Genomic DNA, 27,892 nt, shown 5'->3' on the forward strand with positions numbered 1-27,892 from the left:
TGTTCCATATAATACTGTTCCATATAATGTTCCTGAATGTAGAGTATAGTGATTAGGGGACGTTTTCAGAGTGTCTCAGCCATAACCATTTCATTGACGGAGCTTTTCGAGGTGGATGTCTGGTTCCTATCACCACCACTGTGAACAATTCTGACTCTGTAAGTCTCTCTAGAACAAAGCATTTCACTCCAAACCTCTCTGAATGACCCTGTTTACATGTGAAACTTTTGAAAAATTGGTGCAGTTCCCATTTAATTTGATCAGATTTAGACAGTTTTGGTGTTAGTGATACTGTTAAGTGAGTATTGGGGAACTGAGGATCTGACATGAGCAGCTTTTAGTCATTTGGTTTCTGCTGACTTTTAATAAACCACCCATGAGGTGATGAAATTATTGGAGGGCAAAGTGCACAGCCAACGTGAAACAGTCCACGTTGCTGTAGACTGCAGTGCCTTTATTTACCACTAATGAAGTGGTCTGATGGTCTGATCTTTTGCATTTCACACATTTTTGTACGGATTTTGACAGTTAAAGGGGAATTCTGCATAAATTCTGCATAATTCAGTGGGTTGAGATGTAAACAAAGTCATTCAGAGTGGTTTGGTGTGAAATGGTTTGTTGTAGAGAAACTTAGAGACTCAGATTTCTTTACAGTGGTGGTGATAGGAACCGGGGTCACCATGTCTACAACACAAATGTAGCCATTTTATTTACTATCCAAAACCACCAGTGAAACTACACGTCTTCTGAGTTTTATATGGAATGTTGATGATGGCAAAATGTTGTTAAATCTGAAGAAAATATGTTTTCTATGGGGACTATTTTGATTCACAGTGCCCTCCATGTACTCCTCCATGATGAATATATTTTTAAATCTTATCTCAAATCTACCATAAAACAGTGTCGCAGACATCAGGCAGTGTCTTCATAACCATTTAACTTTCAGTGAGGGAGCTTTTAGAGGTGGATGTCTGGTTCCTATCACCACCACTGTGAACAATTCTGAATGTAAATTTCTCGAGAGCATTTCACACCAAACCACTTTGAATGACTTTGTTTAACTTTGCAGACATTTTGGAAAATTGGTGGAAAGCAAATATTAGAGGATTCCTGTAGCTCTATATCGCTAAAAATATTCTTTCAACTCTCATTTGTCTCTGGTTCTCTTTAGCACTTAGCACGTCCTCCCATCTGACCTGAACCGCCGCTGTGAGAGAAAGTTCCAGTTACCCGTGACCTCCTCATGTGCATCATCTTCTTCAAGTTCGACCCTCGCCCCGCATCCAAAAATGCCTACAGGTGAGCTGCTTGCTTTGTTTTTAGCAGTACAGGAGTTCGGTAGCACTAGTTTGCTTGTGAAACAGCCTCCCGAGACAAGAACATCCAACATTAACAACAGTAGAAGCTGCTTATACCATAATGTCTTTGAACCCAGGCTTTTTATGTCTTTATATAGCAGAAAAACAGCTTTACTTTGATAGTATGGGCCCAAGTTGCTTCATTAAACAGACACCTCATTTATAGAGAGTCTAATTACAGGGGAACTGAGGACGCTGCACATCAAATATTAATGAATGTATAAAACGTTTGTAATTTGGCGAGACAAAATAGCGCTGAGAGTGCTGCTGTAGTGTGCCCAGTTTGACCTTTCCCACAGCTCGAAGCTCTAAGCCTCTGTGAGAGAGATTCTGTAGGTCAGCAAGGGTGAAGATGCAGCTTTTTGCATTTGCTGAATGCGCTTCATGAACAAAGGTGAGTAGAACAGTGCAGAAGTAGGTTAAGTCAAAATGTTCTTGCCTCAGTAAAATAGTAACGCTGTAGAAGGGAAAGTAACCAACTTGGGTCAAAAGTGTAAAAGTACACTGTAAAGTTCACTGCAGAACTGCGGTGGAACTTCTTAGTGCTTCCCTGAACTGAAACCTGTTAGTTTCATTGCATCAGATTAAATTAACTAGCTCTAAACAGTGACAGCTCAACCACGAAGCTGTAGAGTGGGCCGCCAAGCTCGTAGAAATCACCTATCCTCTGTTGCATCACTCACAGCAGACTTCCAAACTGCGTCTGAAAGCAACATCAGCACAAGAACTGTGTGTCGGGAGCTTCAGGAAACGGGTTTCCATGGCCGAGCAGCTGCAGGAAAACATCTTGAACAGATGGTGCAATTATGCTTGGTTATAAAAGGAGCCCCCAGGAAAGGCAGAGTACTTTAGGAGCAAGGATTGGTCAAGGCTGACCACTTTGCCATAAAAATACATCAGCAAAAAATCCAGCAACTTTCACCTTCTCTTATCCTCAAATGTAGTAATATCTTTTATCCTATCTTCAACTTGACCCCAGCAAATTAAACCTACAGGAAGTTCTGGTGGGAATTATGTTTTCCCCTCCCCCATGTTGTGTGAACTATCGGTGGTCCCCGCACTCTGGTGTGGTTATTTTAGGTTGGGGCCCCAAAGCAGAGGGCCGATTATAAAATTGCATGTCGGTGACCTCGATCATTGAGTCATTCAAAAGAACCAAAACAAATGTGTGTAAAATATTGTAAGATATTTTTGTTTTATACAGCTAGAACAGCCTGGGGTCAAGTTGACTCCAAAGAGCACTGATGTGTGCAAAATGTGTACAGGACGTTGAAAACATATCATGTTCATTTTATTTTTACCTAGTTGCCCCCACTGAATTAGGGAAAAGTCATCAAATATGAAAAAACAGATGTTAAACATTGAATGGGATCAAATTGACTCCAAAGATAATAGGAGTTCCTCAATCAGAGATTACCAAGATTTCAGGTGTTTCACCCTCTGTGATGCATAATATTGCCAAAGATTCAGGGAAGTTCCAGAGAAATCTCCATAGAAAAAGGAAGAGAACCACAAATGATTGCCCATGACCTTAAACCCTTCAGACGGCATGTTGATGCTTCTGTGAGGGATATCTCACATGGGCTCAGGAATGCTTTAAAACAGCATCATCGCTGCATCAACAAATGCAAGTAAAGTCTGTATTACGCACAGCAGAAGCCATATGCCAGCAATGTCCAGAAACGCTGCCAACTTCTCTGGGCTCAAGCTCATCTGAAATGCACTGATGCACAGTGGAAACATGTATTGTTGTCAGACAAGTCCCCCTTTAAAATTATTTATGGAAATAATGGACGGGCCAAAGAAGAAAAATACCCTTCAGATTGTTACCAGCATAAAGTGCAAAATCCAGGCTCTGTCACGCTTTGGGGATGTATTAGTTGGTAACTTGCTTATGTCAAAGCATCATTAACGCTGAACACGTTTTGGAGAAACATACACAGCCTTTTAGATGCCGTCTTTTTCAGGGACGTCCATGCTTTTTTCAATGTGACAACTCCAAGAAACATTCTGTAACATGGCTGCGTAATCAGAGAGTGCAGGAGCTGGACTGGCCTTCCTGCCAGACCTGACCTGTCTCAGACTGAAAACGTGTGTCTTAGTCAAACTATGACAGCAAAGGCCATGGACAGTTGCCCAGCTGAAGACTTGTGTAACAAAAAATTGCACTTTCAAAACTGGATCAGTTTGTGTGTTCAGTCCCCAAGTGATTATTAAGCGCTGTTAATAGGAAAGGTGATGTGTCCTACCGAAGAAATTAGAGTGGTCTCTTTTTGGGTTCCAAACTACTTTCTTCAGATGCTAGCATACTTGCAGAACTGAGCAGGTTGAGAAATAAATCGTTGTACGTCTGGGAATTTGATTTCACCACTGGCCAGAGGACATGGAAGCTGTAGATTTTGGTTCGATGTAGCAATCTTGAGGCAAGAAGCCAAAAATAGCAGAGAACTGTATCAGATGGTCAGCGCCTTGCCTGGTCAAGTGGCTGGGGATGAGACAAGAAGGTCTGTGCTCTGATAATGAAAGCCAGTGTCACTGCAGATCAAACAATGTTGGATTGTAATCAGCTTTATTAGATTGTAACAAGCTTTATCAATCACTGTTGTGGTCCCACTGGTTGTAATTGTATCAGGTTTGGGCCTACATCAAGTTAGTCATGGTTCTTCACTGTAGTAGATGACACTCCAAGGAGCGTATCATCTAATCAACAGCGTCTTAGCCAGGGAGCTTCCCTTCCAGCTGCATACACAGTGTTCACATATAGGCCTTGAATCAGATAAAGCTGAGGTTGCTTCCATTCCAGCCATTTTGAGTTACATTTCACTTGGCTGTGAAGTCTGATTGGTGGTGCTGATTGATGTAGCTTATAATGAACGCTGGAAGAAGACCCTTTTGTTATTCTTCTTAGGATTCTGACCACAAAAAGAATTAGCAGTTAAATAAATGGAAATGGAAATTTAGAAAATTTCAAGTTTCAACCATTTGAACACTTGTGCATTTTATTATTATTTATGTACTGTGTTTATGTATTTATGTATTTGATTCTAAAACATGAACTTGAAATGTCGGCAAGGCTGGTTTTGCACAACTTTCTTGTAACTAGCTGCATGCTGTGAGTTGCATGCAATATAATTTGTTGTGCAACTTGAGTTACACAAACCAATTCAAAAACAAAGTTGCATGCAACTAGCTGCATGTTGTGAGTTGCATGCAATATAATTTCCATGCAATTTGAGTTATATTAACCAATTCAAAAGTTGCATGTAACGCATTTGATTACTCCACCACTCACTATCTATGGTTCTTTATTATATGTTTGACTTTTAAATCTGTTCTGGGTATGTTAAGCTTTTGAAAACATATGCTAAAGTTGTCATTACGGTTGTTCTCAATGTTTCACTCATCCTGTCCTAGAAGCACAAGGAGTTCATCGAAGAGCGCAATGATGTTTCACATATTCACGTGTTGCATTATCTGCATTTTGATTGGCTGTTCCATTGAACTCATTCCGCAAAGCTGAGTAGCTTGCAACTGTTGCGACTGAGTTTCTAGTTAGTTGCAGGGTGCTTTGTATAATGCAACGCAAGAGCAACTTAGTTTCACGTAGGTTTCAAGCAACTAAAGTTTCACGGAGGCTTCACTGTGTAAATCCAGGCCAAGGTTTTGTTGCCACCTCTGGAAAGTGTTCTACAATATGCTGAATATATATCTGCAAATTACAGGTGTTTGTAAATAATTATAATTTGCTAATTTTTTAAGCTGCTTTTCACCATAGTCCTAGAATGGAGTCATATGAGTTGCCACTTACAATGAATGCTAGAAAAAGACTTGGCTGTTAACAAAAACAACATTCCTTTTCCAAACATGGGAGGGCTAATTCCACTTTAGGGGTACATCCCATCCTGGCAAGCCAAGAAAGCCCCAAAGAACCAATGCTCAAAAGGTCTTAATCAGGGATTTGAGAATAAAAGCCCAGGCTAATCATGAGTTAGAACCTGTTCCCACTGGTATACCACTCAGTGAAACTACTCTGTTGACTCATTAGCTCTGCTTTCTGTTTACATATGGGTATTGGGCTCACATGATCAGAAGAGTTTTGTACCATTAGTCCTCTGTGTGCTGCAGTTGACCCTGATTTGCTCAAGTGAGTTTATTTGCACTTGAAAAAGGAGGAAATAAAAATCCTTTGCAAGTTAACTTAATTGGTGGAAGGTTCAGGAAGGCCTAGAAGAAGGATAGAGCTTTTGCAGAGGTTGTTCCAGCTCCATCCAATGCTAGTTCAATATTTAGAGAATAATTTGGCCAAATTTGCCATTGGACGCTGTGGATAACATGATCCTTTATATAGTTCTCTCACTTACTCCAAACCATGGTTACACAACCACAGCAACTGCACCTGATCTAAATTCCCTGCTGCAAAAACCTGGTCTGCTGGTCTGGTCCTGGTTTAGCTGGTCACCCAGCATAGTCATGCTAGGTGGTTGCTAGGGTGTTGCTTGGTGGTTGCAATGGTGTTGCTAAGTGGTTGCAATAGTGTCTGGTGGGCTGCCAAGGTGTTTCTAGGCAGTTGGTTGCTAGAATGTTGCTAAGCAGTTGCTATGGTATCCTAAGTGGTTGCTAACCCAAGTAGCTGCTAGGTAGTTGCTAACCCAAGTAGCTGCTAGGGTGTTGCTAGGTGGTTGCGATGTTACGTCTGGTGGTTGCTGTGGTATCATAGGTGTTTGTTAGGGTGTGGCTAGCCAGTTGCTATGGTATCCTTGGTGGTTGCTAGGGTGTTGCTGAGTGGATGCTATTGGATGGGGAAGGTTGCTAGATGTTTACTTTAGAATCCCAGGTGGTTGCTAAGATGTTGCTAGGTGGTTCCTACGGTATTCCAGGTTGTTGGTAGGTGGTTGCTATGGTATCACAAGAGGTTACTAGGGTGGTGCTAGGTGGTTGCTATGGTATCACAGGAGGTTACTAGGGTGGTGCTAGGTGGTTGCTATGGTATGCTGGATGGTTGTTAGGTGTTTACTTTTGTATCCTAGGTGGTTGCTAAAATGTTGCTAGGTGGTTTCTATGGTATTTCACGTTGTTGCTAGAATGTTGCTATGGTATCTCAGGAGGTTACTAGGGTGGTGAAAGGTGGTTGCTATTGTATGCTGGATGGTATCCATTGCTTTGCAATACATTAATAAATATCGCTCTTAATAAGTTCTGAACTTTATAGCAATTTTGTGCAACATATCAATAATCTGGTTGGTCGCCAGTTCATTTGCATAAAGTTCATGCATAATGAGAGATCGAGGGTGTGCATCAGCGATCTGATGTGTATGTTAGAAGACATTATGACATGTTCTGTTTTATGTAAACGATAAAAAAGGCTAATAATTTTGCACGACGTCGTCATTCACGTCACGTTTATGCTGCTTAAAATTTCACCACCCCAAACTTAAAACAAACTTAATCCAAAGTCCCTGCACTGGAGCTTCTGGAACAGTCCACGGGCTCTAAAACCACCACAGTAAGTCCCGGTTGATCCAGACTGTGCTTCTTATTCGGTTTAATGGGACTCTTGGCTGCATTCTGTCCAACCCAGCAACAATATCTACGAAAGAACACAGTTGTGAGCAGATCAATGAAGTGTAAATAGTTCAGTAATGTAAAGTGAATAGCTGAGGGTCAGTAATGGGTCCTGTAGGGTGATTCTGGAGATGTGCTGCTGTTTAGTCGAGGGCTGATTGGAGCAGAAAGCACTGACTGATACAGCAATTCCTGCACAGTGTCTTCTCAATTGCTAATCAATGGAGGAGCATTAGCCCACTGGTTATTCTAATGAGGGCCAATGGTTCAGTCTGCTTCACACCTAAAGTCATTACCATCCCTTCTCTCGTTCTCTGTCTCTCATTCTGTCGCTCCTGTTTTCTCTCGTTTTTACTGTCTGGTTCTTTTTTGTGCTCTCTCTCTCTCTCTCCTTTTATCTCTCTCTCTCCCCCCTTTCCTTATCCACTCTCTCTTTCTCCCACTCTCTTTACTCTCTCATTTTATTCTTTTTTTTCAAGCCTTCTTTTTTCTTTCCATCCTCTTTCTCTCTCTCTCTCACACTCTTTTTCTTTCTTGCTTTCTGTTCTTCTCAATCCTTATCTCCTTCTCTTTTTCTTCTCTCTCTCTGTCTCTCTCTCTCTTTACTTTCTCTCTATCCTTCTATTTCTTTCCTCACCCTCTCTCTTTGTCCCTCGGTCTGTCCTTCTCTCTGTCTCTATCTCTCTCTGTGTCCTTCTCTTTCCATCTACACTCTCTCTGTCTTGCTCTTCATCCTTCCTCATTCACTCCCTCTTTCTGTGTCTCGCTTTACTCTTTCTTTTTTCATTCTCTTTCTCTATCCTGCTCTTTCTCTTTCCATCTTTGCTCTCTTTTTTGCTCAACATGCTCCTCTTTTTCTCTTTCCTTCCTCACTCTCTCTTTCTCAGTCTCCATACCCCCTCTGTCTCATGATCCTCTCTCTTTCTTTATTCTTTTGCTTTTTACTCTCTCCTTGCTCTCTGTACTCCATTTACTCACTCTTTCTCTCTGTCTCTCTCTCTCTCTCTCTCTCTCTCTCTCTCTCTCTCTCTCTCTTTCTTTCGCTCTGTATATACAGAGAAAGAGATATATATCTCACTTTACTCACTCTTTTCTCTCTCTCTCTCTCTGGCTAACTGAGTTAGTGATTTCTGTGTCCAGTTAAATTTTGATTCTCCAGCTTAAAATGAAAGTTGGTCCTGTCATTTTCACCAGTTTTGCTTTGTTCACCAGTAAAATGTAGCAGAACAGACTGACAGACACAGCTAACTATAATATCTCATATGTGTGTCCTGTGTAATGTTTCTTACAGCTGGGCGATGTTGTCAAAAATAATTTTACAATATATTTTCAAAGTCGTCCCAATCATATTTCGTAAATGCTCTAAGGTGGCGTTTTGCATAAAAATTAGCAGAAGGTGCTTCTAGGGGGTGGGATCATTCGTTTGTTTTGAAGTCGTTAAACTTAAGACAGCAATTTGAGAAAACGAAAGTGATAAAGAAGTGCTGTGCACTGTTGAAGTAAGAATTAATGTTTTGTTTTGGCCTCAGTCACTAAAGGCGTGTTTGGAGAAAAAGGGAGCAGCATTTGATGAAAGGAACGCCTTGCTGAGTGTTGAGCGTGAGGGTGGATCTATTATATATTGGATTGTGTGGCAGCCAGTGGCACAGGAAACATTGCACAGGTAGATGGAAGAATGGATTCGACCAAATATCAGCAAATAAATAAATAAATAAAAGCTCATCTGCGACTGTAATGTTTGCTAAAAGGCATGTTACTAAATACTGATTTAAAAGGGTGTCCAAACTTTTGCACATGCCACAACTGCAATTTTGTCCCACTTTTTTAAGGTAATTAAATATAAAGTAATTGTGTAGAAAAAAGTTTTACTTTTTAAAATAGTACATATGTATTTATGTACGTATGTATGTATGTATGTATGTATGTATGACACTCCAGCAGTGTCGTCTTCTACAGCTGGGTCTGGGCTGCTGGGGGGCATATTTGTGGAGCAGAACAGTTGCCACTCTCTTAGGGTCCAGGGGGGTGAAATATATACACACACCCAGAGCTCAGTCGTTCTACAGAAAAAGATAACAGCACAGACACACAGCTAATATATACGAGATTTTTGAATAACGCAGGAACACATTCGGCTGCTGCAGAATCAGAGTGAGGTTACGTAATTAATCAGAATTAATTAATCGGAACCGCAATTACTTCATCACGCAAGGCTGCAATTAATGCGTTTCATTTCACTGCATCCTCCTGCATCCCAATCAGGCATTTTTACTTATAAACAGCAAAGTTTACCAAACGAATAATGCACAGTGTTGCTTTGCGCGGTCAGAGAGTGATGACCATTCTCTTGTCGAATGTTCTGTCATGTTATCACGCAAAATGGTAAATTTTCAGTTATGTTTTCATTTGATTAGACTGCAAGAAGGATGTGTTTTTTAGATTGTATTCTAAAGAAAGTGTTTCTAATAAAGTGACCAGTGAGTGGAAGTGCAAGGTGGATGTTTCTAATAAAGTGGCCAAAGAGTGGAAGTACAAGGTGGGTGTTTCTAATGAAGGGGTCAGTGAGTGGAAGCACAAGGTGGGTGTTTCTAATAAAGTGGCCAGAGAGTGGAAGCACAAGGTGGGTGTTTCTAATAAAGTGGCCAGTGAGTGGAAATACAAGGTAGATGTTTGTAGTAAAGTGACTGTCCTGTATTGTGACTGCTGTCAGTACAGTCTTCTTTGAATGGACAACAAATATAACAACACAGCTCTGTGCTATCATACTCTGTAGGAGCAGTGGGTAAAAATAAATGGATAATTGAGATGACGCCATAATAGGCTAACATCCAATCAGCCTACTGTCACTGTGCAGTGGCTGTACGCTGGTTGTTGTCTGTAATTAGTCTAAATCTGTTCTATGATCCATGCAGTATTCAGTGTTCTAGGAGTACTGACCATAACCCTAATATACTCAGAAATAATGGTAACATATCATTACGTTGCCCAGCTCTACCATCCTCTTTCGTTGTACCCTGTGTTCCTCCAACTCTTCTTCTCCTTCTGTTCCTCTGCAGGCTCATTTTGGCTGCCAACCGAGATGAGCTCTACAACAGGCCGTCCAAAGCTGCAGACTTCTGGGGCAGCAGCAAGGAAATCCTCAGTGGTAAGAGTTTGATTTGTTTTGAACTACAACATGCAATGTACAAGCTGTCCTCTAATACCTCTTATCTCCAAAACTTACTTCCATAACCTAACACTGTTTCCATTTGCTGTTTCCACTGAAACTCTTTCTTTAGCGTACAGTAGCAGTCAAAAGTTTGGACCTGGTTGAATTTATGTTTCTCAAAATCTTAAGAAGAAATGCTGGACGTTCTAGAAAGAAGTTGCCCCTTTAGCTACCATGGTGGTCACGTTACAGTGGACAAATTGAGACAACATCTGATTTGATGCAATTAGTTTCATGTCTGACCAAACAGGCTCTGGACCTTGCACAAGAGGGTGGCCTCTCAGGCCACTGGCTATGTTGAAGCTAGGGACACAAGGCAATAGGTGATGTCGACCCCTGTATAAACCCCTAAACTTAATCACAAACCCCCAAAAACACTATTATCAGCTCTCAATAGCTCTAAAATGGCTCTGGTTGTGAAGGTTCTGTCGGAGTGAGTGACTCTTTGTGACTGCAGGCTTGAAAAACAAAGCCGCTGTTCTTCTGTCCCCTCCTTCAGGTACATGTTTACCCGCCGTTCCACTGAGGGATCATTGGTTTCCATGTCAACAGACTTCATTTGGAAAGAGCTGATGGGCTTCATTATCTGCATTAGTTGATGTTTTCTCATCTCTCAGTTAAGACTGTGGCTTTCTGCTTCGAAAGCTTATCGATAAACAGCCACAGCTTCTAGAGGCAGGCTGGATTGGATTTAGGTTTCGCTACCTGTTAACTGTTTAGGGACACCTTGCCTTCTTTCATGAAGGTGAACTATGCAATGGAGGGGGCTTACGAGTTATGCAACCATCTAAGCTTTAGGAGATTGTGAGTTTGAACCTGGCAATGCCCTCAACTCTGTGGCTAGAAGTCCAAGATAGCATGATTATTCCTGCTTTCTCTCTGTGGGTAAGATGGTCCTCCGGCTCCCTCCATTATTCAGAATGATCATAGCAAGTATTTGTAAGGTGACATAACAGAATGAGCAGTTAATGTTCTCCTCCAAGCGTACTGAGCTGTTCAGTGATGTTAGCAGCAGTTTGAAAGTGTTAAATTTGGTCACTTCACTGTAGTACTGTTTAATCCAAGGATGCATAATCACCCTTTCAGTTTGGTAGCATCGTGTGATATGGAATGATAAAAGGCAAATTGGGTAAAGATTAAAAAAAAATTCATCACTAGGGATGCACATTTTGGCCATCAAATATTTTGGCCATATATGGTCAATAGTGATGCTTTCGGTTTTTGGCCTAAAATTTTGGCCAAAAAACTAGAAGATTTAATAGCACCACAGTGAAGTGACAATATCTACCAAAGAAATGATAAGGAAAATTAGAATAAGTGATTTTAAAAACACTGTTTCTTTCACTGTGTCCTGTGATGGTCAGGTTCAAACAGTTTGAGCTGCAGTAGATCAACAGTGGGAAAAGAAGTCTGTCATGTGGAACGATATGACATCATACATGCTCAATACGGGGGGCTCCCGAGTGGCGCAACCGTCTAAGCGTTGGCCCTATCATCAGGAGATCGCGAGTTCGATCCCTGGTCATGCTACAGCCATCCGTAGCCGGGAGTCCATGAGAGCACAATTGGCCTCGCTCTCTCTGGGTGGGTGGGATGGCCCCTGCTTCTCCCCCCATCACTCAGCGCGATGCTGGTCAGAAGCGTCTGTTAGTCTGTTAGTTGACGTAACAGATCTGGCGGTTGGCGCTTTCCTCCGAGCGCGTTCGGCTGTCCAGTGACGTTGCGTGAGCGGCAGTTCGAAAAGAAGCGGTGGTTGGCTTCACAGGTCTCGGAGGAAGCCTGTGTTAGCCTTCACCCTCCTAGCGTTGATAGCATCGTGTGATTGGGGGAGTCCTAAGTAGCGGGTGGAATTGGAGACGACTAAATTCGGGAGAAAATCGGGTAAAAATTAATACATGCTCAATACACAGAATGCAGAAAAACTAATAGCTTGTTAATTTATCATCAGATCTTTTTTTGTCTTATTGAACCCCAAATTGAGATGAATGCCTTCAAGCGACAAAGATATCCTTTACTCTTCACAAAGGGCAAGGAATAACTTTTGGGGGGTCTAGTTTTCATTTTTCCGTTTTGGAAAAGCAAAGGTGGAAAACGGAGAGTTTCGTCGCCTCCTTCAAGAGCTGAAACTTTATTAGCGCTTTGGCTTATAGCTCAGATGTCTGTAATCCCATTTGGGCTATCTTTTGGAGATAATGACGTAGATGGCAAGCTATCTTTTTGTCAGAAGCTGCTGGGACGCCGCTGATCCATCGTCTTGGTTGTTACCATGCCAACGCCAGAGACAGCAATTATTGGTGAAATGAGTTCAAGTCACCTGCAAAAGTTGACAAAAATCAAACTCAGTTTTGATTTCCAAAAAAGCTTGTTTGACATGCAAGTGATCAGTTATACACATGTTGGAATGGTATTTTATTGAAGTCCAAGTAAACGGCATGAATGTACCTCAGTGTAAAGGTCTCCACTTTTTGATTTTCAGTAACGTAAGTAATAAAACAGTATAATATATACAGATATTGCATTTACTCACACATGGTGACTTTATCCTCACCTGGAAGAGTGAAGTATTTGCTAAGTTCTTGTTGGGCTCAGCTGAAAGTTCTACCAAAGATGGAAGAGAACACCCTTGAGAAATGTTACCGCTAGTTCTTAATGGTACCAATCTTGAACAGGTACCAAAAACCATACAACTGGAACCGATTCGATGTCTGTCAGTTTTCAGGATACAGTGCCTGAACTTTGGCACTATTCTGAAGGTAGAGCTTTTATCTGTTGTTCCTTCAGGCTTGCAAGATTTTTTTTGGCAAAGATGATAAGATCTAAACAGCTTTCTGTTTAATATATTAAGTTGTTGCGAACTTACAAAGAAAACACGCAAATTGTTGATCCCAAACTTTTGATAGGCAGTGAAGCCACCTAGATCAAAATCTCCAGAATGGATGATGGCAGTTTAGAAGCTGCAAACACAGCTTGGCTTCCACTACACACAGTCCGCTACATTTCCAGTCCACTAAGAGAAACATGATAAATGTGACGTCTACGGCAACCGGATTACGCCGAAAAAATCAGATTGCCGTCTCAAACGTTTACCTTAATTGCCCGTTCCCAGTGTTCCCCTTTGCCGAACCCTGGCAGTAAACGGCTTGTAATTGACTGATGATGCCTTGTCTGATCCACAGTGCGAGGCAGTGTGCAGGAATCAGTCACTGCCTCTTGCTGTTAGCGAGATCCAGGCATCTTGTTGTTTGTTGCCGTCTGTTATCTGAGGGTCAGTGACCAATGGTGCGCCTTAATTGATGATCGCTTTTATGTGAAGGAGCAGAAATGAAGTGCGGTGCTGAAAAGGAGGTTCTTGTGTGGTTGCGGAGGAATGAGGGGCTGAATGTTGATGAGCAAAGATACATATGCCAAGGCTGAGGATGCTGGGTAGGTTTTCCGTTGCAAGAAGCCCCAGGACAGTAGAAACGGGTATTTGACCAAAGCTAAAATAATAATGGGAAGACCTTGAACTGGCCCTAGATACCACCACTGGACCTATGTAACTACATGAAAAATTGGCAGTTCTGGTGTATTGTTAAGGCTGTTTTAGGCCATTGTTGTCATTGTTTCCATGTCTACCCTGTCTTGTAGCTCCACCCTCTTGTTATTTTGCTCACCTGTGTTTTGTTCATAACCGTTTCTTGTAATCATTGCCCCCAGCTGTGCTGGTCACTAATAAACAGATGCATTTGCATCCTAAAGTGAGAAATGAAAAGAGTCCAACAGACACTTGTAATATCTGTATTTCAAGTATTTTCATTGCTGTTAAGCTTGGTGTCATTTGTCAAAACACTACCTGCACATTAAATTTGTGTACATGGCTGTATGCTTACTGGTAACCATCTGTCCCACACAAAATGACATTACATATGAAAATACACATTTTAGATCCTACTTGGTATCACTGGCACATTCTCAAAGTTAAAGGACTCTGATTGGAATTGGGGCAAAAAAAGTTATTAAGTTGGCTCATTTTCTTTGTATTATTCTACAGTCAAATCCGTTTATTTCAGCATGCTTTGTCAATTGTCATCCACTCAAGGCTAACTATTTCCAAAAGTTAGCAACTTTAATGCAGGCTTAGCTCCGCCCATACTGAAAACAACTATGCCATATGCTTGTTTCCTGTAGAATGTAAACATAATATCCACGTGTCCGTTACTTTTGTAATAATGCCAATACTTTCCCAGATCTTAAAGTTCATTCATGAATTCCTCCCTTCTAGTTATTATATGTAATAATGTAATTACAATGTGTAATTACATAGTTACAAAAGAGATTATATTTAGATCGGACAGGTTTGTGCCAATAATTCCAACTTTTTTCCATTTAGCAACTTTAATGCAGGCTTAGCCCCGCCCACACTGAAAACAACTGTGCCATATCATACATCACTGAAAAGCTTGTTTCCTGTAGATGTAAATATGTAAATATAATATCCACATATGTCTGTTTCTTTTTTAATAATGCCAATATTCTCCCAGATCTCACTGGGTAGTGCAGTTATGAAGCCCATTCTTGAAATCATTTTTCTCAGAATCTACATTCAGAACTAAAAATCTCTGTTTCTAGAAAGTCTCTGTGTTTATTCCTAGACATATTCTGAAAGGTATTCAAGAAAGATTTCTTAATATATTACTCGGAGCTGGATTTCTTTTGTACTACACAATAATTTGAAAAGCGTTTCATAATAGCAGTGTGTCGTGTTTTCTTGATGAAACTATGTTTTGTTGATAAAACAATATGATTTCTTTAATGAAGTGGCTAAATCTGAATTAGGCTGTATGACTTTGGTTTGATCATAAAGGCTCTGGTATCTGTTTATGCTTTCTCAGGTTTGGATCTGGAGGAGGGGAAAGAAGGCGGCTCCTGGCTCGGGATCACCAAGCGTGGCAAACTGGCAGCACTGACCAATTACCTGGAGGGCAGACCCAACCCGGACGCCCAGGGGAGAGGCAAGCTCCTCCTATTTCATCTACTTTAATCAAAGGGATGGAGAGACATTCTGCTTCTTAGCCAGTGGCTTGTGTTTAGTGTAAAAGTGCAAAATAGTTTGAATGTTGTAACTTTTCAAAAAGTTTGTAGGATTTGCCAGTTGAGCAGTCAAAATGAATCAACACACAGATGCCAAATAGTCCGCCATAATCTCGGAACCCAAAATCTCGGTAAATCTTGTGCTGTGCTTAGCTTTACCAAGTGAAACTTTCACGCAACTAGCATGCAACTCACGCATGTTGCATGCAACATAACTTCTGTGTAGGTTCGAAGCAACTCATATTTATTGTCACAGCTCAGGAAACATGTATAAATATAATTATGTAATACCAAATGTTTCTCTAATAAATTATATTTAACTTAAATAAATTCTCCCCAGGTTAACTTTTTAACCCGTCTACACGGCTCCATAATTTTTCCTTTCAATATCTCACAAGCTTTGTAGTGTCTAGGTTATTTGTATGGCTGTTTGATTTCTTCTTTCTTATTTTTTTTATTTGATTATTCTCGGTCTACATGAGTGGGCCTGCACCTCGTACCTCGCGCCAGCTGTTTGCTGCAGATGTGTGAGGCGGATTCTCCACTGTGACGGACACTTTATGGCCAGACGAACATCTGTTGGCTTCCTTTAAGCCTGAGTTGCGGGCCGACGCTTATTAGCTGACACTTGTAGAGCTTGTAAGGCCCAAATAGCAGAGATACGAGAGACCCATCAGCTGTCCTCCTGGTGCCCAAACACACTCGTGAACAGCTGTTTCTTGGAAGGGAAAAAATGGCACATGACCATGGCACTTTAGCAGTTTCAGTGAGTGGGAGATGTTAGTGGCTGAAAGGCAATTCAGTTTATTAGCCCTTGAAATTTATCATATTAGCAACCACCTGGGATAACACAGCGATGGCCTAGCACCTAGCAACACATTAGCGTCCACCTGGGGTAGCGTAGCAGTGGCCTAGCGCAACATCTTAACAACCATCTTGGACAGCGTGGAAATGGCCTAGCAACACCTACCTGGATTATCATAGCAACAGTCTGACAACATCTTAGCAAACTCTTGGGATACTATAGAAAAAGCCAAACAGCACCGTAGCAACCATTTGGGATACCATTGGAATGGCGTAACAACACCTTAGCAACCAACTGGGTTACCATAACTAGCAACACCTTAGGAGCAACCTGGGATTCCATAGCCTGCCAATAGCCGGGCAAACACTTTAGCAACCATTTGGGATACCATAGCAGTGGCCTAGCAACATCTTAGCTACCAGTTGGGATACCATAGCAATGGCCTAGCAACACCTTAGCAATCACCTGAGATACCATTGGAAAGGCCAAGCAAAACCATAGCAACCTCCAGGATTACCATAGCAACGTAACATAGCAACACCTTATGAATGACATGGGATTCAATAGCAATGACTTTGTAAAGCCAACTTTAAGTTCCTTCATGAATTTTCCCTTCTAGTTATTATATGTAATTATGTAATTACAGTATTTAATTACATAATCACATAAGGAATTATATTTAAATTGGACAGGTTCCAATCTAAATATAGATCGGATATATATATTCCAACTTTTTTCCGTTTGATGTCAAAAAATTACCAGAAAAGCAAACTAAGGCTGTACTCACAGCAATAACTGTTTCTCAAATTCGACATGTTAATAAAAACACAACAAAACTTGTGGTAGGAAACTCAGTATGGTCTGAAAGTTTACAGTCTGCACTTTTTTAGCTGAATATTTTAGCTTGTTTCAATAAGCTAGGAGTGCAATAAATAAACAAGTTGTAAAAAGAGGCTTTTTATGGGATCTGTACTATGAGGGGCCTAGAAACGGTCACATATGCTCCCAGGTAATGATCTTTGTTGGATGCTTCCTTTAGTAAGGCTGCTTATCAAGTAGTATTGATTGTGTGAGTGTTGCTCACCTCTATTATTGAAACAGAAATATTGGTGCTTAGTAATACACTGACCTTTTCATTAGTGGTCTCATAACACTGAACAGCACTGCAGAAATATTGCCTCCTTCAGTGTTTATCTGCCTTGGTTAGAAAAAGCAACATTAGAATTGTACATTGTTGCTGTGTGGTTTTGACTGGAAAAGTGAAGACTAAAGCATTTCGGAGCTCTTGAGAGGTCAAGGCTGGTCCTAGAATAAAGAGGCACCTCTAATCCTCGTTGGATTGGAAAATTCAAAAGCAAGACTGCAGTTCATCTGTAGCAGTTAGCTGAAGCAACTTCATGTTTTCTATGCTGTGAATGTGATAAATTAAAGGGTAGCATGTAACGGTTAGGTTACTCCTCGATTATGTTATTCGCAATAGCACATGACCTCAAGTGTTCTGTTCCTTTTATGAAGCAAAGTAATGCAGACAAAGCCCCAAATATTGTATCAAATGAGCTTTAATATTGGCGTTCCTTCCGCCACAAAAGTACACTCTTAAAGAAGATGGTTCTTCAGTGGTTCTTTAGTGAAAACAGTGAGTCTGTATAGAACTATGGACACGCAAAGAACCGTTTGGATGCTTACAAGGCTCTTTGCATGGCAAAATGGTTCTTTAGATTGATGGAATGTCGTATATGGTATATTGTTTAATAAAACCAGGGTTCTTACTTCATCTGTACACTCAGTGGCCATTTGCAGCACAATGCTTTGTATTGACTTGGCGCATTAATAAAGAATTCAGTTGTTGTGAGGTGGTCACAGGTGCATCATTTACACTGGCTTTGAACCCAGATCAGCCAATCAGATGTGAGCACCGGAACGATTGGTTTAATGAAAAGGGTTTTGTTATTGCTGTTAGATCATGCTCACTTTTCTCCCCAGGATTTTTGGTATCAAATTTCCTGACTGATAGCTTGGACAGCTTCTCTTACCTGCGCAAGGTGGCTTCCGAGGGACACCTGTACAACGGCTTCAACCTCCTCACAGCTGACTTCAGGTAGGTGCTGCTGTGAGACAGGGTGGGATGCTTGGGATATGATCTTTGTTCCATAAAACCAGTGGTCACCAAACCTGCTCATAGAGATCTACCTTCCTTCAGACTTAAGCTCCAACAGCAGTCAGCCCCACCTGATGTATCTAATTATGTCCTTCAGAAGTCCTTGATAAGCTGAATGAGATGTGCTAGATTTGGCTTGGAAGTGAACCCTGCAGGAAGGTTGATTTGCAGGAGGAGGGCTGGTGATCACTACATTAGGGAGTGGACTATGGAGGTTCAATCAGATTTCTTCTGACGGAGTGCAAATTGCCTGTGTTCATCAACAAGGGAAAGATTAGAGAACACAAAAATTAAATGACACAATGCATGTTGACCAATAAGGCAATTGCAGCAAACAATATGTTATCTGAAAATGCCCATTTTCACTGTTAGGGCAATACTTAAGAGATTTCAAACAACCAGAGCTGTAGTGAACCTGCCTAGAAAAGGACGCAAGTGTGTTTTGCCCAATAAAAAGACTTTTCTTTCAACTAACCACAAATTTAAGTGTCTGGAGTTTGCTAAACAGTGCTGTGAATGGATTCTATGGTCAGATGATCTTTTTAGTATCTAATACTCAAGGCTCATGATGTAGTCAGCAATGTTTTAGGGTTTTTTTTCCTCCAAAGGCTGTGAGAACCTTGTTAGGGTTCATACCATCATGGACTATATTAAGTTCCAAGGGATTTTAAATGGAAAGCTGGCTGCCTTTGCCAAAAAGAACCTTAAACTGGGTTGTGATTGGATCTTCAGACAGTACAATGGTCCAAAATATACATCCAATCCACCTAAAATTGGTTCAGTGACCACAGAATTTTGGTACAGCCATCCCAGTGAATGACATTTACTTGAAGAATGAGTTTGAGAAATATTTACAGTCATTCACGCTATCAGTAGCAGCTGTTGAGCTGTGGATTGTCAGCCAGGTCCCATGACCACACACTTGTCTGATGCAGCTGACCAACAGAGGCACACTGTAGGCGGTGACGGAGGACGCATTTGCCTGGCTAGCGGACTGCTTTGCTAATGGCTAACCCTAGGCTAAAGGATATGGTTACCCCAATGACCCGCCGGTACCTTCTATAGTATCTCTCTAACATTCGCTCCCTCAGTAACAACCTGGACTAGCATTAACTCGGCCTGTGTAGTGGGTGATAATCACTCATTCCTGACTCTGCCATTCAGCTAAAGGGCTACCGTTAGCATGTTTTGCACTGCATGTATGTTATGTTATCTCTGCTTATTTGTGGCTAAGACCTTAGACCTTAGCCCATACTGCCAACATGTTGCTCGCTACAGTATTGGTGTTGGTGCAGCGCTAATTATGAGCAACATTAACAGCGTTACAGGCAAACAAATCTCTCTGACAACATGTGACAAAGTCCTCTGTACTTTGTTTGGCTTTGTGTGGTAAATTTCCCCTCACACACACACATTCTCTCTCTCTCTCTCTCTCTCTCTCTCTCTCTCTCTCTCTCTCTCTCTCTCTCTTTCTGCTTCTGTTCTTCTCCTTTGTGGTATTGGATGGAGATGAGACGGAGATGATTTTCGTCTGATCTCGCGGGTCCTTGAGAGAGAAACCAGCCGTTGGGTTGACCACCTGCTCTCCTGTTCCAAGAGCTGGAGTGAGCTTAAGAAGCCTGTTTAGAATTCAGCTCCACAGCTGTTCTTTCCAGCCCGCTGATTTCTTCAGGGCCTTGTAGGTCCTTGTTGTTGTGGTTTTTTGTTTGTTTGTTTTTTTTACAGTGGGAATTTTGAGATGATTCAAGCAGACACAGGTGTGAGATTATGGGTTGTGACAACCAAAACTGGTGTATTGTGGCAGCAATATCACTTGGAGCATCTCAGCGTCATTAGTCTAATGACTGGACTGGTGTTGGGCTCTCTTCATGTAGGATAAGTTGTTTTTATTAGATAGGAGGACGCGGGAGTAACCATTCTCAAGGCCACTGATCCAGTGCCAAGCTGTTTCTTCTTCCTACACAGTACCTGGCACAATCCTTACTGTTAAGAAAATGTTTACATTGTTTTATCAAGTTATTTTATTTGGCTAATTCACCGTTTTTTGTCAGGGCAAGCATGGATTTACAGGCCAAGTTGAGCTCAGTTATAGCTAAGCTTCTCATCTGAACGTGAGGAGGACCAGCCTAGAAGTGCCTCGGCTGTTGTCCTGGACCAGGAACTGAGCTCAGATGATTCGTTTCAAGGCAAGAGGACCACTGAAACTGCAATCATTTCCACCCTGCAGAAAGCAGCTTGTGGTTCCTGACCTAAAAGGTTGCAGACTGAAATAAATTTAATCCCCGTGCCAATTTCCTGCGCTCTGAGGCGCAGTGTCATGGATGCCTGCCATGAATTCATGATGCATTTAACTAAACCAGTTATAATTTGTTTATTTTTAATATTTTCCAAATATTAACAATACACGTTCTATCTAGAGGGCATTGCTGAAGTGGGTTTATGTATTTATAAATGTTGTTTAGGCTACAATTTTATGGCTTGACTGAAAGACGAAGCTTCCCAATACTAAATAGAAAAGCAAACGCCAACTATTCAAATTATTTGGGCCAGCCCTACAGATATTATCTGCATATCATTTCTTAGTACGTTCCTGGTCGCATTTGTTGGAGCTCCCAAGTGGTATTGAGTTTTGGCTTAGTTGTTACTTCCCTGTCGATCCAGGGTGATGTTGTTAGGTAATATCTACAGAATTGGGTGATCTTTTAGAGTTGCGTTCATCTGACTTTCAAGGTTCTTTGAGGGGCAGATGATAACGTTGACTGGTGGTGGTTGGTTACACATTTGCAGAGGGGGATCCATCCAGCTATCTGGTTTAAGGGGAAAGCAAAACAGAAGTTGGGAAATGGCAATGAACACTGAGCAATGAGTGGCTTATCGCACCACTCTTATGTAGGTGGAAGAACTTGGCAAAGACTTTTCAACTTGGCACCATTATCCGCAAAAGTATAAGGGCAATAATATTAATATCATAGGTACAGCATTTTGTTCCTGAGGTGTAATTAATGCAATTAATTCCAACTCGCACCTGCTCCAACAGTACATCAGACATTGCTGAAAATGTTTCAGTAAAGTTTATGTTTGGCATAAGTCTGGATCCATTTGTCCTCATTGCTTTGTTGACGCATATTAGGGGCCTTCATCTGGCGGGTTCTGAAAGACAACATAACATATGGACGCTCACGGACACAAGACCTACACTCAGCAGTAAAAGGAGGAAAAGACAGCATCTGCGAATGTTATTTATTTGTTTACCATCTCAATAAACAAGATCGTTACCGAGCTATTAGTCTCTGTGCTCTCGTTCTTTGAGCCAAAGATGATACACGCAGCGATAAGCTTGTTGGAAACTTAGCGGTGGCTGTTTTGTTCCAAAATCAATAGTGGCATCCTGCAACCGGAGAGGAGGTTTCCATTATAATGAAGAGATTTTCTGTCTTGGTCTGCTCGGATGCAAGGATTGACGATGAGCTTTTAATGTTTGTTTATATATATATCTATGCCCTATAAATATCATTTTTTTTATCATCACTTTCGGTATGCTGGACCAGTCTTTAGAACAGGATGAAGGAGAGGAACCAACATTGCCAAGCAAAGCAGCTCTGCAGCAAATTGGAATCCCTTGAAAAGAAGCACTAAAGCTTCTTCTTGGATGTCCAACACAGGCTTCAGAGGGACTTTCCATCATATTCTTGCTTGCCTGTTTGAAGAAACCTCTGTGTTCCTGGAGGTGTGCAGAAGTGAGGCTCTTGGGATTGTATGTTGAAGCCTTTGGCGTCTTGAATTCTGTGACTGGTTCCTCAGGCCAGGGACTCTTTGCCTGATTTGTCTTACATTCTCGGTTTCAGCCAAGCCTCTGCTAAAAGAAGAATAATATATTTTTATTTGAAACATGACTTTGCATTCTCTTTATATATCAGTCTTAAAGTGAATACCTAATTTAGCTCATTTCTACTCAAATTTATTGCACGTGTCCTAATGCAATTGCCATATGCAGTTACGATCTTTGCTAGAACCCTTTTCCTTCCATCTACTGGTCACTTTAAGGTCCACCTACAATAGTGTGCAAAACTTAGAGACCCCCTTTCAGGGGACTTGCTTTCAGTTTTTCAAGGAATTCTGCAGAGATATTTTTCCAGACCTCCTACTAAGTTCAGTCTTAGAAGTTGGTTGCACTTTCTGCTTCTCACAATCCAAGTAATCCCAAATGCATTCTGTGATGTTGAAGTTGTGGCCTCTCGGTGCAGCTCAGTGTTGGCATCAGTGCTAGGTTGAGAGTAGTCTACCACCCAGATATATCCAGTCAAGAGTGACTCTGTGGTCAGAAACTAACCATTGATAAAGGGCTGGATTATGAGGTTAACGGTGGGAGTATTTACTGTGGTACCCAGAGGAACATATAGCAAAACTCTTTCCAAAACAGTTTGGGAAATAAAGTAAGAATGAAGAGCAGTTTTAGAACACAGTATTGCTTTTGGGAAGCTCTGCATTTTCAAAAGAAAGGAACAACAGTGCTGGGTCATATTTGGACATTCTTGCACTAGCCTGTCTTTTGACCACTACTTGGTTTTTGACCACTACTATATTATGAAATAATAGTCTTAAATATATCTTACGTAGGCCTCTCAGCTTCTTTTTTCATGAAGCAATCTCTTGGTGACAAGGCACTCTTCAGAGCAAGAGTAATCCTTTTTTGTGTGCAAGGGTTAGTCCTATTCGTCTCAAGCCTCATTTCCAGAAATCATGTTTGGCGTCCCATGAGGAGAGGCCCTGAAGTCTCCTAGCAATGAGGGTTTGCATCAAAACAATATGAAGGAACATGTTAGATCTCATGAGTATGGAGTACAGGGCTCAAAATTTCTTTTGCAATTTTTGGCATACAGTGGCCTCAGTATATGGACATTTTAACCACTATGATAATAATGATATTTGTTTCAGAGAAGAACACTTCAAGCACAACATCAAACTGATGGGTAGGATCTTTGCATGGACTAAGCCTGGAAAAAAATTCCAACTAGACAGCTCTAAAGTATAGGTGAAAACATCACAGTCTGGAGCTGGTTTTCTAACAGCGGTGTTGATGTGGAGAATTGTGTTCAGTGATGGGATCGTGAACTCAGAGGTGTACAAAGGCGTTTTAGAGGCAAACGTGCAGAAGTCTGCCAAGGAATAACGATCTGAAACACACCAGCCACCATTTGAAAGAATATTCTGCCAAGAAGGCATAATGAATTAAGCATGGCACAAATGTCCAAATACTTTTTGGTGCCTCTATACATTAGTGCTAGAGATTTATGGTATTTCTAGAACAAGTATGTCCTTGGAGCTTTGCTTTAAAAGGCAATACGTAGAACTATGCACACCCTCTTTCGCATAAACATCTACAATTGCACAGAATCGTGTAGAATCAAGCAAAACTTCAGGTTTTTATCTCGACTGTGAAGAAATGAGCAAAACACACTTGTTCGAGGCTAGCATAAATGCTGATAGCATTAGTGTTATGTTCCTAACTTCTTATAAATTCAAAAAATAGCAGCCATCACCTCAACACTCTTACTGGTGATGGAGTAGTACTTGGTGACTTTATCCTCACGTGAAAAATTAAAGAATTTACTTCAGCTGCAAGTGTCCCCAAAGATGACACCTTCAAGTACCACTAAATCTTTGTTTGGTACCAATATTGAGAAGCTACCAAAAACCGTAAGACTGAAACTTTCTGTACTGGAATGACTGCCTATGGAAAAAGCACAGATCCAGTTTTCAGTTGCCAAAGGTTCTGGGATTTTGTGCAGTGGAAAAATGCCCAACGATACCTTACAATGTTGCCCATTTTTTGACAAGTCATGACAATGAATGTATGGCTTACATACAGCAAGCTATGCAAAGATTACTTGGTATCCCTTTATCCTCAGCCTGGCCAGAGAACGGCAATTTCAACTTGCAAATTGGAGAACGTTCGACCCACATAACCCATATCCACTTTCATCACGATCTGATTAGAGACTGTTTCAGCAAACATCATTTGTTGATGCGGAGCGTTTTAGAGCTCCCATTGTTTATGCTTCTCAGAGCCGGCGCCACACAAAGCGGCTCAGTGGGGGAAAAGCTCGAATAGATGTCAGTTTAAAGACCGGGAGAGGGACGTGGGCTTACTAGAAATGAGCATCCACTATTCTGCATACTGATTATCTCACTGTGATGAAGAGATTCCCTCCCTCCCTCCCATAGATCACCATCACTGCTGAAATCTCCAGGCATCCTTCTTGATGTACTTTTTTACACACGAGTCCCTGGATGTCGGAAAAAAAGAAGGTACCCATTTTCTGCCCCTCCACTTGCCTCATTGCCTCTTGCCGGCCAAACAAATGAAAAGGCCTGTAGTGGGTGGTGTTTCCTATTCAGAGCACACAAAACACTGCGTATTCCAACAGCATCACATAAAAAAAGCACTCCATCATCCTCCTTCAGGAGGAATCCTGAATCTTTCGAGTATCACCTTCTGCCAGATCCATGTACCTGATAAGTGGGACACATCTAATCAGCTCAGCCCTCAATAGCGGTGCAAAAGAACCATTCTCACCACTAATGTCCAGCGGCTGGGCCGTGGAGAGCGGTAGGGTCCGCTAATGCTCCTTGATAAAGACGAAAATATTGTGGCAGGCAAAAAAATTGTAATTCATGGTGCGTACCGTCTGTCTGGATTGAATTCTCCTGTGTTTTGTGGCTTACGCCATATCAGCTGCTCTCTGACCCACTCGTAACGGACGCCCCTGCCCCCCCCCCGTTACGAGGGAGTTTCCGGAAGATAAGACATTACCCGCTTGGCCTGACGGTGATAACCTTTAGCACGGAGGTTCAGGTTCTCTTGCTAATTACCATGGTGTAAACAAAACCGCAGGCCAGCGCTGCAAATCTGCTCCTAATGAATCAGTGGGTGGAAGAAACTGGGAGAGGAACCTCGTTTCCGGGCCTAATTTAATCTGGCCTCCTCTATTTTTAAACCTGATTTACAGTAGCTTGGGTCTTGTAACTCATACCAAGCTAACAAGCACAAACTTTAATCACAGTTCTTCTCAGCAAGGACTCTGAATACTGCAACATTTTATCATCCATGTTTCCCTGTTGGTTCTTTATTAGTTGTTTGTTCTCTGACTTTCTGGCCAAAATAAAAAATTCATCTATCTTTGCATCTGTTGTAAACATGCCTGCTTGGCACTCTGGTCTCTAGAGTGAGATTTTCTGGTTTAAAAACTAGGCAAGTCTGATGATGTATCTTCAGGGTGGGAGGAACTTTTGAAAAACTACATGAGATTTTGGTCGAACACTTAGGGATGGGCTGTTTATTTATATGGCTAATGCATAAGTAATATGTATATAGCTAACATTACTGCTTGGAAGCCAGCTATAATATTGCAGCTGTGTAACTGTGTAACTCTCTTCAAATCTTCATTAGAATGTAGAAAATAGACTTGAATTATAGAAACGACTTGTCAGATAAGGAGGACAGCAAGCTAAAAGCTGAAGTTAGCAAAGTTACTGGTCGAAAGTAACTTGTCTCTGGTGTCCCAAGGTAAGAGTTAATAGTTTGGTTGTATTTATTAGCCTACAGATCAGGCTAGGCCAGCACTAAAGTAGAAACTCAGTAACAGTTAGTTGCAGCATAAAGCGAGTCATTATTAGCAGAAGAAGCTACTAGAAATGGCTAATTAACAATGCGAGAATTCTGTCTTTGTGTCATTCTGGCAGCAGTCACTTGATTTCACTCACATTTGAGTCTTAATCCTCTAAACTTACCTCAGTGCAGCATTAGTGAGCCAGAATTGCTGGTAGTTTAGCCTTCTCTTTAAGCTAATGTTAGCTTCTTGTGCTAATGAAGATATGAATTAAAATAGCTTTAGCTAACAGCTCCACACACAAAAACAAAGAATCGCCTGCTCAGATTCGAGTCGTCTTTCTCTAAACTTGCTGGAGCACAGTGCAAGTGAGCCAGAACTGTTGGTAGTTTAGCCTTAAGCTAACGTTAGCTTCTTGTGCTAATGAAAATATGGCTTCAAAGTAGCTTTAGCTAACAGCTCCACACACAAAAACAAAAGTTCACCTGCCCAGATTTGAGTCTTCTTACTCTAAACTTGCCGCAGTGCAGCGTCAGTGAGCCAGAATTGCTGGTGGTTTAGCCTTCTCATTAAGCTAGCGTTAGCCTTTGGTGCTACAAGGATACGAATTAAAAGTAGCTTTAGAACACAAACACAGATTTGCCTGTTCAGATTTGAGTGTTTATTGTCTAAACTTCCGCTGATAAAGCTTCAGAGAGCCAGAGTGGACCTGTCTTCTGGTTGTGAAGCTGTTAGCATGCTAAGCTACTGCAGAAGAATAGTACTTGCTCTACATGTTTATATTCGTAACAGATAGATGTGTAAATTCAATTTTAACGTTATTTATCTATTTTAGCTTATTTTAGCTTAGCTTAAATAGCTTTAACTTATTGTGCAGTCCAAACATTTCAAACTAGTTAGCTATGCTAACACGGGCATGTTCTTGTCATGATGCCATAGTCCTCTCATTAGCATGTTTTAGTATATTGGACAGTGATAGATAATAATAATAATAATAATAATAATAAGCCACCCAAGACGAGCCATTTAATAACCACATTAGTGCAGGGGGTCTTTATTTTCTTAAATGCTTGATGTTGATTAGCGTTGTTAGCATTTCTCTTAGGTTGCTACCAGCATGAACAGTCACTCTTTCCCTGTTATGTTTGTGATTGTTTAACCCTCGAGGGCAGTTTTTGAGGGGATAAATGAAGCAAAAATGGTGCTAATTCACGTTTAATTGTCACTAACTGCATCTCTTCTCTCCATGTTGCCTGACGCAGGGCCAGCGAAGACACGGTGTGTTACTATGGAAACAAGGGCAGTCCGGAACCCATCCGCCTGAAAGCGGGTTTGTTCACTCTCTCTGAGCTCTCTTCACACGCGCTAAAGTGGGCTTTCATTCAAGGCATGTGTGTGTGTAGGAGAGAGCGAGAGCATGATATAGGTGTCAACCTCCAGAGACGGTAACTCTTATATTCAGGATCTCCGAATGTATATATTTTATCCTACTAGTAATTCAATTGAACTCTGCTTTTATGTGTTAACAGGAATGTCAAATGTGCCGAGGTTGCTTTGCTTATTATACTGGCTTAACCTTCGATTGCACGATGTTGCCTCAGGTTAACAAACCCATTTTCCTCACTTTCCGAAGACATGATGCATATTTTATGATGTTGAAATTGTTAATAATGAAGGGAAGAGTTAAAATACACCAAAAAAAGCTTGTATTCAGTCACACAGTCTCCTGTTGAGCATTTGTAATCCTGTTTTTTTGGCGCGATGCAGCTTGTGGAGGATACATTTTACTGCACCAGACTGTCTCCCTTAGAAAAGCATTATTATTATTATAAGTGTTCATCATTTTTTAATCCATCCATAAATATGATTCACATCTGTTAGTGTAAAGTACATTTTTTTAACATTCAGTGTCATCTAAATAACTTTTCATGTTATGCAAAATTGCTGATATATTTTGTTGCCTTGAAGCAACATTGTGATGGATTTAGCCAGTAGCCAGCGAGTGAGCGCTTACAGAGCCATGGCAAAGAAAACTGCAGTTATTGTGAAGTTTTTCATTCAGAATCGTCTTTTTTACGTAGAATAATTTTGTGTTTTTGCTTTTGGAAATCACACTGAATC

The 27,892-nt window shown here is 41.2% G+C and overlaps 1 protein-coding gene across 2 annotated transcripts in view; it reads left to right on the forward strand.

Moving 5' to 3' along the window:
- The window catches only part of tango2 (transport and golgi organization 2 homolog (Drosophila)), a 36,923-nt gene that overhangs the window by 1,063 nt on the left and 7,968 nt on the right, over positions 1-27,892 (forward strand). For both annotated transcript variants that reach the window (XM_036598372.1, XM_036598373.1), the window contains exons 2-6: positions 1,172-1,299; positions 9,977-10,065; positions 15,000-15,119; positions 17,987-18,101; positions 27,034-27,101. In XM_036598372.1, the coding sequence (XP_036454265.1) occupies positions 1,244-1,299; positions 9,977-10,065; positions 15,000-15,119; positions 17,987-18,101; positions 27,034-27,101 (448 nt within the window). In that variant the 5' untranslated portion in view covers positions 1,172-1,243. The remainder of the gene's footprint in view (positions 1-1,171; positions 1,300-9,976; positions 10,066-14,999; positions 15,120-17,986; positions 18,102-27,033; positions 27,102-27,892) is intronic.

The sequence above is a fragment of the Colossoma macropomum genome, unplaced genomic scaffold (genome assembly GCF_904425465.1).
Source record: "Colossoma macropomum unplaced genomic scaffold, Colossoma_macropomum, whole genome shotgun sequence".
In the NCBI taxonomy this organism is placed as follows: Eukaryota; Metazoa; Chordata; class Actinopteri; order Characiformes; family Serrasalmidae; genus Colossoma; species Colossoma macropomum.